This window comes from Pristiophorus japonicus, chromosome 2 (assembly GCF_044704955.1).
Source record: "Pristiophorus japonicus isolate sPriJap1 chromosome 2, sPriJap1.hap1, whole genome shotgun sequence".
Taxonomy (NCBI): domain Eukaryota; kingdom Metazoa; phylum Chordata; class Chondrichthyes; family Pristiophoridae; genus Pristiophorus; species Pristiophorus japonicus.
In genome coordinates, this window is record NC_091978.1 from 259,434,584 (window position 1) to 259,449,642 (window position 15,059).

The 15,059-nt window shown below is 43.7% G+C and overlaps 1 protein-coding gene across 1 annotated transcript in view; it reads right to left on the minus strand.

Annotated features, from left to right (window-relative positions):
- egf (epidermal growth factor) overlaps positions 1–15,059 on the minus strand; it is a 231,298-nt gene that overhangs the window by 173,981 nt on the left and 42,258 nt on the right. Inside the window, 2 exon segments of the mRNA XM_070861900.1 lie at positions 694–924; positions 6,257–6,438. Coding sequence (XP_070718001.1) covers positions 694–924; positions 6,257–6,438 — 413 coding nt within the window.

The following is a 15,059-nucleotide window of genomic DNA, read 5'->3' on the forward strand; positions in this document are numbered from 1 at the left end:
AGCAAAGGCTTAACTAATAATGAAGAAGAAATTTGACAGACACACACAGCGGTTATATAGATTCAAAATCTGGAGTTAAGGAATTTGAATTGTACATACACAGTCACATTGATCCATCTAAAAATAAGGCAGTTATGTAAAAAAAAAGTCATAACTAACTGTAATTGCCACCATTTTTTGAATCTTGGGTGAACTTTACCTGTAGTGTCAGTCTCTGCACAGTACAAGCAGAACCAGCACAGCAGTCTCTCCTCAGAATCTGCTACAAATTACATCACTTCAGTGTATGGAAATAAGCTATTGCAGGAGTAGTGCACAAGAAATAATAATCTATGTAGCCTCAAAATTATGTTATGTGATATTACTGAATATATATTGCATTGGTTTCTATTCTAATGGAGGCTTTAACCCACTTAAAATAAAGAGGTTAATGTCTCAACTGAAACAGCAGGCCATATATTTTCACATCAATGGTCATATTTCAAAAATGAATACCTAGGCTAACATATTTAATAATGTGCTCAGAATTAATATGCTGTTGATTACTGTCCATGTTGGACCAGAGTAAAAATAGTATTGAAATGCAGGAGAGATATTTGACAATTCAAAATCATATATTAAAAAGAGAGCAATAATGAGGAGTTGGTCATGGGGTGCAACAATAAACCTGATTTATTTTGTCATGACACTTACTGTATTGATTGTTTGATGATATGAGCTGAATTCCCGTTGTAATCACATGATCTGATGCTGCTCGAGATATTCTCAACATCACTTTGAACCCAGAAGAGGCGCTTGTCAATAAGATCCAGAGTTAAAGTTTTTACATTTTTGGTGGTCTTGAAAATGCTGACAGCTCTGGTAGCATTGAGAGTTCCGCGATGAATGTTTGGAACAGAGCCTTCTGAAGCCCAAAACATATACCTTGGAATAAGATTATGCAGTTTGTATTAATTATCACAGTGATGTTATAAAGCTTTCTCTGGGGTCTTGATGGTGTGCAGGGTTAGCTGTAGGATAGTGTGCAATATAATAGGTTAACAAATTGACATCGGTAAAGAGCATCATGGGTTAGTTAGTATAGGGTGCTACAGTGACTACATAGAGAAAATAGGACAGAGTAGAGCGATCTTTGCATGCAGTTGGCTGTGCTATAACTGACTTGGAAATGATTGGTCATGAGACAGACTGGCAAAGTATCCCACTTGCCAGGCTGGCAGGTAACACCTAAGTGTCAGTCATATCTGAAATACATGTTTTGACTCGAGCTGAATCTGAAGCATAGAAACATAGAAAATAGGTGCAGGAGTAGACCATTCGGCCCTTCGAGCCTGCACCACCATTCAATAAGATCATGGCTAATCATTCACCTCAGTACCCCTTTCCTGCTTTCTCTCCATACCTCTTGATCCCTTTAGCCGTAAGGGCCATATCTAACTCCCTCTTGAATATATCCAATGAACGGCATCAACAACTCTCTGCGGTAGGGAATTCCACAGGTTAACAACTCTCTGAGTGAAGAAGTTTCTCCTTATCTCAGTCCTAAATGGGTTACCCCTTAACCTTAGACTGCGTCCCCTGGTTCTGGACTTCCCCAACATTGGGAACATTCTTCCTGCATTTAACCTGTCCAGTCCAGTCAGAATTTTATATGTTTCTATGAGATCCCCTCTCATCCTTCTAAATGCCAGTGAATACAGGCCCAGTCGATCCAGTCTCTCCTCATATGTCAGTCCTGCCATCCCGGGAATCAGTCTGGTGAACTTTCGCTGCACTCCCTCAATAGCAAGAACGTCCTTCCTCAGATTAGGAGACCAAAACTAACATAATATTCCAGGTGAAGCCTCACTAAGGTCCTGTATAACTGCAATAAGATCTCCTTGCTCCTATACTCAAATCCCCTAGCTATGAAGGCCAACATACCATTTGCCTTCTTCACCGCCTGCTGTACCTGCATGCCAACTTTCAATGACTGATGTACCATGACACCCAGGTCTCGTTGCACCTCCCCTTTTCCTAATCTGCCGCCATTTAGATAATATTCTGCCTTCGTGTTTTTGCCACCAAAGTGGATAACCTCACATTTATCCACATTATACTGCATATGCCACTCATTTGCCCACTCACCTAACCTGTCCAAGTCACCCTGCAGCCTTTTAGCGTCCTCCTCACAGCTCACACTGCCACCCAGCTTAGTTCATCTGCAAACTTGGAGATATTACACGCAATTCCCTCATCCAAATCATTAATGTATATTGTAAAAAGCTGGGGTCCCAGCACTGAGCCCTGCGGTACCCCACTAGTCACTGCCTGCCATTCTGAAAAGGACCCGTTTAGCCCGACTCTCTGCTTCCTGTCTGCCAACTAGTTCTCTATCCACGTCAGTACATTACCCCCAGTACCATGTGCTTTAATTTTGCACACCAATCTCTTGTGTGGGACCTTGTCAAAAGCCTTTTGAAAGTCCAAATACACCACATCTACTGGTTCTCCCTTGTCCACTCTACCAGTTACATCCTCAAAAAATTCTAGAAGATTTATCAAGCAGGAGTTCCCTTTCATAAATCCATGCTGACTTGGACCTATCCCGTCACCACTTTCCAAATGTGCTGCTATCTCATCTTTAATAATTGATTCCAACATTTTGCCCACTACTGATGTCAGGCCTATAATTACCCGTTTTTTCTCTCCCTCCTTTCTTAAAATGTGGTGTTACATTAGCTACCCTCCAGTCCATAGAAACTGATCCAGAGTCGATAGACTGTTGGAAAATGATCATTAATGCATCCACTATTTCTAGGGCCACTTCCCTAAATACTCTGGGATGCAGATTATCAGGCCCCGGGGATTTATCGGCCTTTAATCCCATCAATTTCCCTAACACAATTTCCCACCTAATAAGGATTTCCTTCAGTTCCTCCTTCTCACTAGACCCTTGGTCCCCTAGTATTTACAGACGGTTATTTGTGTCTTCCTTCGTGAAGACAGAACCAAAGTATTTGTGTAACTGGTCTGCCATTTCTTTGTCCCCCATTATAAATTCACCTGATTCTGACTGCAAGGGACCTACATTTGTTCATTAATCTTTTTCTCTTCACATATCTATAGAAGCTTTTGCAGTCAGTTTTTATGTTCCCAGCAAGCTTCCTCTCATACTCTATGAGATGAGCACTGTAAGACCTCAAACACACAACCATTTATATCACTTTGGAGTTTGAGCTGTCAGAGCTTTACATTTAAATTGAAAACTCCGTAACATTAAGAAGGCAGCAAAATGTTGTGGAAATCATGCAAATCTCTCAAAATGTGAGCAATATTCATAAGTAGATATCTTCAACTGTTAAATAAAGTTGATAAAACAATTATAAAATCTGCTTTAAAATTTCATATGAAAATCCAAAAATATCAGCGCTGTTGTTCCTGAAGCTGAAATTAAAGCATATTGCTGAGTAAGGATACAGTACTCTGCCTTTGATCCAAACCCTTGTTATTCCTGACCTGGGACTGCTTGATGCTGATACTAAAGAGTAAATATTCTGAATCCTTGCCCGCAGTGAGGTATCTTGCCAGCTGCAAGCTTGGATTGGAATACTGCACATGTACTGCCTATTATTTTCCATCCATTGACAGACAAGGAATTGGAAAACCAATTCATAAATGGGTAAGTTTCTGAGCCTATGTTACTAGGAGCCCAAATTTCTGATGAGCAACTCTGGTGGTGAATATCCCCACTGGCAACACAAACTACAACAATGATCCCTTAAAGTACAAAAAGCAGATTCAAATTGCCAGGATGGACATGATTTGCCTTGGGAAGCATAACATTCCCACATTACACAGTGACTACACTCCAAAAGTACTTAGTTGGCTGTAAAGCGCTTTGAGACGTCCGGTGATCATGAAAGACGCTATATAAATTCAAGTATTTCATTAAGTCTTTCTTTACATATTCAGTGGCAATTGAGAGTAAGTCATTCTCAATTACAGAACAATTATTCATGGATGTTCCCACAAAATGTTCGAAAGGTTGCACATGTGCAACCCTTATTTTTAGTCGGTGGTATCACCAATATCTTCTCCCCCACATAAAGATTGTATACCATTTCTGAACATATGATTCCTCACACAGTGAGAGCCCCTGTCTGAAATGAAATGATGTTTAGTCTAAGGCATATAAATTCTCAAACATAAAAAAATGAAGAATGTGACATAAGAAAGAATAGAAAGAATAGAAAGAAATTTAAAATGTTTGGACATAAAATAAGATCAATAAGAAAAGGCATTAGCATTGTAAAAGAAAAGAAGAGCTTGCATTTATATAGTGTCTTTTATGCCCTTCGGACGTTATAACTGCTTTGCAGCCAAAGTGTTCTTTTTCAGGCAAACAGGGCAGACAACTTGCACACAGCAAACCTGACAAACAGCAATGAGATAAATGACCAGTTAATCCATTTTTTAAGGTATTGGTTGAAGGATAAATTTTGGCCAGACCACCAGAGAAATCCCTAATCTTCTTTGAATAATGCCATGGAATCTTTTACGTCCACTTGAGAGGGCAGACGTGGCCTCAGAAAATGGAAAGTAATAGGATAATCTGAAAGGGGTCATTTAAGACATAAAGCAGAAAAATAATTAAAATATCGGATGCAAATAATGAACGGGAATATAAAGAAAGTTTACAAAACTTATGTTTATTGTGAAGCTGCATCTACGCCACAGAAAGAAGTGGTCAGGATCAGGCCATCTGAGAAGAGGTTAAGCACAAAAATGTATGTGTCAGATCTTCACTGTGGAATCCCAGTAACTCCGCAGCTGGAATGTGATCTACGTGTGGCTTAAAAGGCGCGTTCCTTCACAAAGCAGCTCCAAGACGTGAAAATCTTTGCAGGAGGTTTGGTATTCCTCTGAATGCCCTGTTGATCATAACTGCTATTTAAAACACCCTTGGAAAAGTTCTATTGGTCTGAAATTTCTGTGGGATTCTCCTGATCTTCTGCCATTACTTTGGCGGGAGGCCAGGAGAAACAATATAAATAGCGGTTTTTAGCTCCTTACCTAATTTCCATGCAATTTATTTTTCCTTGTTTGAGGTTTATACCGTCCACTCTTCTTTTTATCATATTTTGCTGATTATGCTTGTTAAGGTGCAATGGGGTAGATTTTCAACTTGGCGCTCAGGCGTAAAACTGGCAGCTTGGATCAACCGGCCGTTCTGGAAACCGCTCGACTTTCATATCTATTGATTCAGCGGCCGATGTGCAATGCCATTGATACACCGGACGGCAAGTTAAAAATCGACCCCAATATAACAGAGTTGGGAATGGATCACATTTTCTCTTTATCCATCTTGGTGTCAGCATCAAGTAATAAACCAGACCAGCTGTTGCACAGGATAAATGGAATGTAATGCTTCCTCTTTCTTGCACAAGCTGCCTCTCCTTATAAGGACACCCTCAAAGCCTCCCTGGTAAAGTGCGACATCACCACTGACACCTGGGAGACCCTGGCCGCAGACTGCCCGAGGTGGAGAAAGTACATCCGGGAGGGCATTGAACTCTTTGAGTCTCGATGCAAGGAGCATGAAGAGGCCAGGTGCAGGCAACGGAAGGAGCGCGCGGCAAACCAGCCCCACTGACCCCTTCCCCCGACGAATGTCTGTCCCACCTGTAACAGGGTCTGTGGCTCTCGTATCGGACTGTTCAGCCATCAAAGAACTCACTTAGGGAGTGGAAGCAAGTCCTCCTCGATTCCGAGGGACTGCCTATGATGATGATGATGCCTCTCCTTACTGGGTGACATTTCCAGTTCTAACATTAACTATCCTGTGATCATTCTGAATCAGATTGTCAATCACTGACAAATTGTAGGTGTTTGGTGCTGTCACCCAGTACCTGCCTGAAACTGCCCCAAATCATTTCCTTTAGGATCCTTCTGGCTCGCATAAAGAGGAGGTTTTCACATCATCATTCTGGGCTAGTTCCAAATCCAAGTCCTCAAACATGAAAAGATGCTGTGCTACTCTACTGCCTCAATTAGGTAAAAGTGACCTCTGTGCCTGATTCTCTGATCCACATTCTCACCGAGGGAGGTCTTATTTGCTGCCTTTGTTTCAAAGTTTTTATTAAAACACATACTCTTAACGGGGCCGATTTTCTGAATGCCGACACCTGCTGCAGAGCCTCACCTGCCGGGATTACACATTTGGAAAAGTGGTCTTTAAATCTGAATAGCAGAAAAGAATAAACCAAAGTCCTACCCTTGTTCTGGATCGACTGCTATGACAGTGGGAAAAGTCAGTTCTTTCAGCAGGATCTTGAAATTCTTTCCATGTAAGTTCGACAGTTCAATGGTTCCTTTCCTTTGATTGGTCCAAATGATGGTGTTGTGCAACCAATCCACAGCAAATCCCAAAAGACCTTTCCCGACAGCCCGTACACTCTGTGATGCAAATAAGACAGGTTCATTCTCCTTTGATGTTCTCTTCAAAAAAATAATAAAACAGATTAAATGATAACAATGCACCTTTATTGGAATTTAGTCCAATTGATGTCAGCTGTCTCTTTACAAGAGTAAACTTCCTTCTTTAGCGAATTGGCATTAATTCACAACAGATATCAATCCAAAAGTTACAAAAAATTATAGCAGTTTTATTCAGTTAAATAATTGTGGCATATACAATTGCAATAATGAATGTGTGTCTGTCAGTGGGGCATGCGCAATGGTAATATTTTAAGAACTATTACTGAATTATTGTTGTATTTTTTTGATTGTGAGCATTCGGTGCAGGATAGAGTTAGTGGGGGTAAAATTGGTCTTCGGTGAAAGTGCAAAACAGGCACTAGCCAATCAGCATCATGTTTTACAACACGCCCGGACATTTTACACAGGCTGCCGATTTGCTATCGCCCGTTTTGCACTTTCGCCTAAAAACAATTTCACTCCCAGGGTCTTTACATAAGAACATAAGAAATAGGAACAGGAATAGGCCATATGGCCCCTCGAGCCTGCTCTGCCATTCAATAAGATCATGGCTGATCTGATCATGGACTCAGCTCCACTTCCCCGCCCGCTCCCCATAACCCCTCATCCCCTTATCATTTAAGAAACTGTCTATTTCTGTTTTAAATTTATTCAATGTCCCAACTTCCACAGCTCTCTGAAGCAGTGAATTCCACAGATTTACAACCCTCTGAGAGAAGAAATTTCTCTTCATCTCTAGTTTAAATGGGGGGCCCCTTATTCTAAGATCATGCCCTCTAGTTCTAGTCTCCCCCATCAGTGGAAACATCCTCTCTGCATCCACCTTGTCAAACCCCCTCATAATCTTATACGTTTCGATAAGATCACCTCTCATTCTTCTGAATTCCAATGAGTAGAGGCCCAACCTACTCAACTTTTCCTCATAATTCAACCCCGTCATTCCCGGAATCAACCTAGCGAACCTTCTCTGAACTGCATCCACAGCAAGTATATCCTTTCGTAAATATGGAAACCAAAACTGCACGCAGTATTCCAGGTGTGGCCTCACCAATAACTTATATAGCTGTAGTAAGACTTCCCTGCTTTTATACTCCATCCCCTTTGCAATAAAGGCCAAGATACCATTGGACTTTTTCATCACTTGCTGTACCTGCATACTATCCTTTTGTGCTTCATGCACAAGTACCCCCAGGTCCCGCTGTACTGCTGCACTTTGCAATCTTTCTCCATTTAAATAATAATTTGCTCTTTGATTTTTTTCTGCTAAAGTGCATGATCTCACATTTTCCAACATTGTACTCCATCTGCCAAATTTTTGCCCACTCATTTAGCTTGTCTATGTTCTTTTGCAGATTTTTTTGTGTTCTCCTCACACATTGATTTTCCTTCCATCTTTCTATCGTCAGCAAACTTGGCTACGTTACACTCAGTTCCTTCTTCCAAGTCGTTAATATAGATTGTAAATAGTTGGGGTCCCAGCACTGATCCCTGCGGTACCCCATTAGTTACTGGTTGCCAACCAGAGAATGCACCATTTATCCTGACTCTTTGTTCTCTGTTAGTTAGCCAATCCTCTATCCATGCTAATATATTATCCCCAACCCCATGAGCTTTTATCTTGTGCAGTAACCTTTTATGTGGCACCTGGTCAAATGCCTCCTGGAAGTCCAAATACACCACATCCACTGGTTTCCCTTTATCCACCCTGTGCATTACATCCTCAAAGAATTCCAGCAAATTTATCAAACATGACTTTCCCTTCATAAATCCATGCTGACTGCCTGATCAAATTTTGCTTTTCCAAATGTCCTGCTACTGCTTCTTTATTAATGGACTCCAACATGTTCCTAACCACAGATGTTAGGCTAACTGGTCTATAGTTTCCTGCTTTTTGTCTGCCTCCTTTTTTAAATAGGGGCGTTACATTTGCAGTTTTCCAATCTGCTGGGACCTCCCCAGAATTCAGGGAATTTTGGTAAATTACAACCAATGCACCCACAATCCCTGCCGCTATTTCTCTTAAGACCCTAGGATGCAAGCCATCTGGTCCAGGGGATTTATCTGCCTTTAGTCCCATTATCTTACTGAGTACTGTAAAGTCCTGTCCCCTCAATACAGATTCACATGAGGCATGTAGTGAAGTCAAGGTCACTCTGGACCTGCACCTTTATTTCACAGCTCTGGAATGCTGCACTAGCCTGAGATCTGTCCTTATATACCTGTCTCTTGCAAGTGTACCCCTGGTGGTAAGGTATGCTGGTGGTTATAGGTCATATCTTATTACAGTCATGTATAGCATGTTAGGATACAGTTATATATAATAATGTAAGATACATGACAAGTACCATCTCCTTAGTGATTGTAAAAAGGTTTTTCCACACTTCTAATGAGTAATATAATGGGTGTTTGCTCCCAGTGTAGAGCCTCACTTGCTAGGAGTGCATATCAGAAATTCAAGCTTGTGCCTTCCAAGGTGTTCGGGCCATTCATTTTAATGAATGGGCAATCAAAAATGTAGTGTATGGAGAACGAGTCAGACTGTGAACTCAAAGTAAAGTGTGATCTTAGTCTTTTATTGCAGGTCTCCAGAGTGCCTCTTCAACCTGTGAAGGCCTCTTAAATATCTGTGCTCCCAAGGGATTATGGGATCCCTTGGGACTCCGGGGAATGAGCCCTCTGGTGGCTGTACAGATTAAATACAAGTCCACATAGATAACAACATTCCAACCCAAAGTCAATAGTGTAAGTATTTACAAAGTGAGTCGATCTGGGGCCCTTCTTGCCCTGGTTGATCGTCTCGATGTGAAAGCTGGTATTGTTGAATCATTTGTTGGGCCCTCGCTGGGCTGCTGTGCAGCTGGCCTTGCTGGGCTGCCTAGTGTGTTGGGCCCTGCAGGGCTGCTGTGGATGATGGGTTCTGCTTCGTGGTCAACCATGGTGCCGGTTGCCACTGGTGTGTATATTGGGGGATCAAAAAAGATAGGGTCCAAGGTGGGTTGCTCAGGGTAGTCCGTGAATTTTAATTTGATCTGGTCCAAGTGTTTCCAGTGACTGAGTCCATCTGAGAGTTTGGCCCGAAACATCCTGCTCCCCTCTTTGGCCATGACAGTGGGGGAAGCCACTTGGGACCTTGTCCATAATTTAATACAAATACAGGATCATTGACTTCAATCTCGCGTGACACATTTGCGCTATTATGATATGTACTTTGTTGAAGCCGCCTGCTCTCTATCTGTTCATGTAGATCAGGGTGAACGAACGAGAACCTTGTCTTAAGTGTTCTTTTCATGAGCAGTTCAGCAGGTGGGATCCCAATGAGTGAGTGTGGTCTCGTGCGTGAGCTAAGCCGGACTCGGGATAGGCGAGCCTTCAGTGAGCCTTCAGTTACCGTCTTCAAGCCTTGCTTGATGGTTTGCACTGCTCTCTCTGCCTGACCATTGGACGCTGGTTTAAATGGGGCAGATGTGACATGTTTGATCCCGTTACGGGTCTTGAATTCTTTGAACTCAGCACTGGTAAAACATGGCCCGTTGTCGCTCACCAGGACATCGGGTAAGCCGTGTGTGGCAAACATGGCCCGCAGTCTTTCAGTGGTGGCAGCGGACGTGCTAGCTGACATTATCTCACATTCAATCCACTTGGAGTACCCGTCTACAACCACAAGGAACATTTTACCCAAGAACGGACCTGCATAGTCGACGTGTACCCTAGACCATGGTTTGGAGGGCCAAGACCATGAACTTAGCAGCGTCTCCCTGAGTACATTGCTTAACTGCGAGCATGTATTACATCTGTGAATGCAGGACTCTAAGTCCGCATCGATACCGGGCCACCACACGTATGATCTGGCTGTCGCTTTCATCATTATGATGCCTGGGTGGGTACTGTGGGGCTCATTGATGAAGGTGTCTCTGCCCTTCTTGGGGACCACTACTCGATTGCCCCACAGAAGGCAGTCTGCCTGTATAGACATTTCATCTTTGTGCTGCTGGAACGGCTTTATCTCTTCCTGCATTTCCACTGGGACATTGGACCAGCTCCCTTGAAGCACTCAGATATTGACTAGAGATAATAAGGGGTCCTGGCTTGTCCAGGTTTTGATCTGCGGGCAGTGACGGGTGATTGCTCACTCTCAAATGCTTCCATAATTGCTATATCTACGGGCTGCACCATTTCCACCCCCGTGGTGGGCAATGGCAGCCTACTGAGAGCATCGGCGCAGTTTTCTGTTTCTGGCCTGTGGCGGATGGCGTAGTTATATGCAGACAACGTAAGCACCCATCTCTGGATGCGGGCCGATGCGTTGGTATTTATCCCTTTACTCTCAGAAAACAGGGATATAAGTGGCTCATGGTCATTTTCCAATTTGAATTTTAGCGCAAACAGGTATTGATGCATTTTCTTCACCCCATAGACACACGCTAACGCTTCTTTTTCAATCATGCTGTAGGTTCTCTCAGCCTTAGGCAGACTCCTGGATGCATAAGCAACTGGTTGCAGTTTCCCAAAATCATTAGCTTGTTGCAATACACACCCGACGCCATAAGACGACGCATCACATGCTAGTACCAAACACTTACATGGATCATACAACACAAGCAATTTGTTTGAGCATAGCAATTTTCTCGCTTTTACAAAGGAATGTCGCCCCCTTTTCGTATTAAGACATATAGTCATTCTAGCAGGGTGCTGAGACCCGGTAAGAATTTACCAAAGTAGTTCAAGAGTCCCAAAAACGACCGCAGCTCCGTCATGTTCTGTGGCCTCAGTACGTTCTCGATTGCCTCCGTCTTCGCGTTGGTGGGCCTGATGCCGTCCGTCGCAATCCTCTTTCCCAGGAACTCCACTTCAGGTGCCAGGAAAACGCACTTTGAGCATTTTAACCTGAGCCCCACGCGGTTGAGTCAACTAAGAACCTTCTCCAGGTTCTGCAGGTGCTCGACTGTGTTCCGACCTGTGACCAAGATGTCGTCCTGGAAGACCACGTTGTGCGGGACTGACTTCAGCAAACTTTCCATGTTTCTCTGGAATATCGCCGCCGCTGATCGGATTCCAAACAAAAAGAACTTTGTGCGTGTTGATGCAGGTGGGGGCCTTTGATGATTCGTCCAGCTCCTGCATCAGATAGGCTGAAGCCAGATCTAGCTTCGTGAACGTCTTTCCTCACGCCAGCGTTGCAAAGAGGTCATCAGCTTTTGGGAGTGGGTATTGGTCCTGCAGGGAGAAACAATTGATAGTTACTTTGTAATTGCCACAGATTCTGAAGGTGCCGTCTCCCTCGAGGACTGGGACAATAGGATTGCCCACTCGCTGAACTCGATCGGCAAAATTATGCCCTCTCGTTGCAGCCGGTCTAGCTCGATCTCTACCCTTTCTCTCATCATGCACGGTACTGCTCTCGCCTTATGATGGATGGGTCGCACCCCCAGAATTAGGTGGATCTGCACTTTTGCTCCTTGGAATTTGCCGATGCCTGGTTCGAACAGCGAAAGAAATTTGTTTAACACCTGGGCACACGAAGTGTCGTCAGTGGTCGATAGCGCTCGGACGTCGTCCCAGTTCCAGCGTATCTTTCCCAGCCAGCTCCTGCTGAGTAGCGTGGGACCATCGCCCGGTACCACCCAGAGTGGTAGCTTGTGCACCGCTCCATCGTAGGAGACCTTTACGGTAGCACTGCTGATTACAGGAATCAGTTCTTTAGTGTAAGTTCTTAGTCTCATGCGAACTGGAGTTAAGACTGGCCTTGAGGCCTTGTTGCACCACAACCTTTCGAAAGTCTTTTTGCCCATGATGGACTGGCTCGCGCCCGTGTCCAGCTCCATTGACACCTGGAGTGCATTTAGTTCAAAATCAGCATTATTGGGGGACAATTCGTAGTGAATGTGTGCACCCCATGTACCTCTGCCTCCTCTCTCTGAGGCTTTGGTTCCTAGTGATCCTCCGTGGATCTGTTCTCCTCTGCAACGTGGTGATTTGCAGGTTTAACAGGCTTTGCAGCTCGTCTGCACACTCGTTGGAGGTGTCCCATTGTTCCACAGCCCTTGCAAACATATCCTTTGAATCAGCATGAATGGAAACGATGATCACCCCCGCAGCGCCAACAAGGTGTTAATTGCCTTGCATTCATCACCCTTGATGGTGGACTCTGAGATATCTGCGGATGTGTAGCTGCAGATATGTTTGACCTGCCTTGTACGTTACGATTCGAAAACAACATCATTTTGTTCACAGTACTTGTAGCAGCACTTGTGTACTGAGATTTGCTTAGTATTGTCACTGGTGACAATGAACACCTGGGCTATCGCTATGGCCTTACTCAAGGTTGGGGTCACTACAGTCATAAGCTTGCGAAGTATGGTTTCGTGGCCAATGCCAAGTATGAAAAAGTCTCTGAGCATGTGCTTCAAATGTCCCTCAAATTCGTAATGCCCTGCAAGGTGCCTCAGCTCGGCGACATAACTCACCACTTCCTGGCCTTCAGACCTTTTGTAGGTGTGGAACCAGTACCTCGCCATCAGAACGCTTTCCTTCGGGTTCAAATGCTCTCGGACCAGTGTGCACAAATCGTCGTACGATTTCTCCGTGGGTTTCGCTGGATTGAGCAGATTCTTCATGAGACCATACGTTGGTGCCCCACAGACGGTGAGGAGGAACACTCACAGCACTCGCTTCCCCATCTAGCTAGTTGGCCATGAAGTATTGGTCGAGTCGCTCCACAAAAATTTCCCAATCATCTCCCTCCGAAAATTTCTCCTGGATGCCCACTGTTCTCTACAACTTTGGATTCGCTATCTGTATCTTGTCGCCAGTTGTAGTGTATGGAGAAAGAGTCAGACTGAACACTGTGAGCTCAAAGTAAAGTGTGACCTTAGTTTTTTATTGCAGGTCTCCAGAGTGCCTTTACAACCTGTGAAGCCCTCTTAAATACCTGTGCTCCCAAGGGATTATGGGATCCCTTGCGACACCAGGGAATGAGCCCTCTGGTGGCTGTATATTGTAAATACAAGTCCACATATATAACAAAAAGCACAAACCCAAAATTGTTGATCTGCAGTCCATGTGTCACTCGTAAAATTACCCTTCAAAAATACAGGACGAGTGTATCCAAAATCTGAATGTCAAACTCATGATTAGTTGCTGTTGTAGATTCATTAAAATAATTTTTTTTTATATACTATGCAATTTATCTTTGGTTTCTCTTTCAATGTTCTTTTCTTCTTTTATTTCTGTTTCTTTCTACCATTTTCTATAGTTCAGTTCAGTTGCATTCAGTTTCTTTTAACAGTTTTTGAGCGATAAGAGAGTGAAGAGTTATGGGGAGCAGGCAGGGAAGTGGAACTGAGTCCATGATCAGATCAGCCATGATCTTATTGATTGGCGGAGCAGGCTCGAGGGGCCAAATGGTCCTGCTCCTATTTCTTATGTTCTTATGCTCTTATGTGGGAGAAGATGACACACATTAAGGAATCTGCCAAGTGAGACTACCTTACCATGTATCAGGTAGATATCCCGAGATCGCTTGTTAACCTGTTCCGCGTGTACTGCATGCCTATGGTAAGCTGTCACATGAACTTGCAGATGTTTCGCTGCATCTTATACATAGCCATAATTCAGCACACATTCAACTACAACTTGGAATTGAACGCCTTACCACATTCACATATTCCATGTATTAAACCATTATTGTTGTGTCTGTAAGCACTCTAGTAATGACTCCACGAGATAAAGTATTGCACTTGAACTGTTGTGACCTTAGTCCATTTACTGCAGGTCCTGAATTAAGTTACAGTAAGGTAACTTACTGGGTTACCTGCGGTGTGCAGGTGACCTCGAGATCTCCACCAGTTGCACCCTCTGGTGGTACAGGCATATTGTATACAGTGTAAAGATACATTCAATGGTCTTATATAACTGTACATTGAGTGTACAGGGTTTATACATCACAACATCACTCCCCCCTAAGTCTTGTGCCACTGGCCTTTATGCTGTGTGCTCTGGCCCTCGACTTGAGTGCCTAAAGCCCTTGCACTTTATCTGTGCTTGGGAATGGCTCTCTCCTGTGGACTCCCAAGTCCTTATTGCCATGACATTCAGAAATGGTCAGCAGTGGACGGTTGGAGGTTGAAATGGGTGATTAACTGGGCACTGTGTGTGATCCATGTATGTCCATGGCTACATAACCCCCATTTCTCCCCCCCGCCCATACATATACATATGTGTGGCTTGACATTTGAATTTACATACATGTACAGAGAATGGAAAAAAAAGTAGGATTTGTTACATCACTGTTTGGGTTTAGCAGTAATAGAACAAGTACATAGAAACATAGAAACATAGAAAATAGGTGCAGGAGTAGGCCATTCGGCCCTTCTAGCCTGCACCGCCATTCAATGAGTTCATGGCTGAACATGCAACTTCAGTACCCCTAATATTACATATTACAGCTAAGGTACATACGTGGTATTACAGTCTTGCTCCTGGTGTGTAGGTGCAGGTGGGTGAGGATGCTAGTTCCAGAGTAACCGGACTGTGTCCAGGTTGTCTGATGGCGGCGCTGCGCCCCTGCCAGCTGGGTGGGC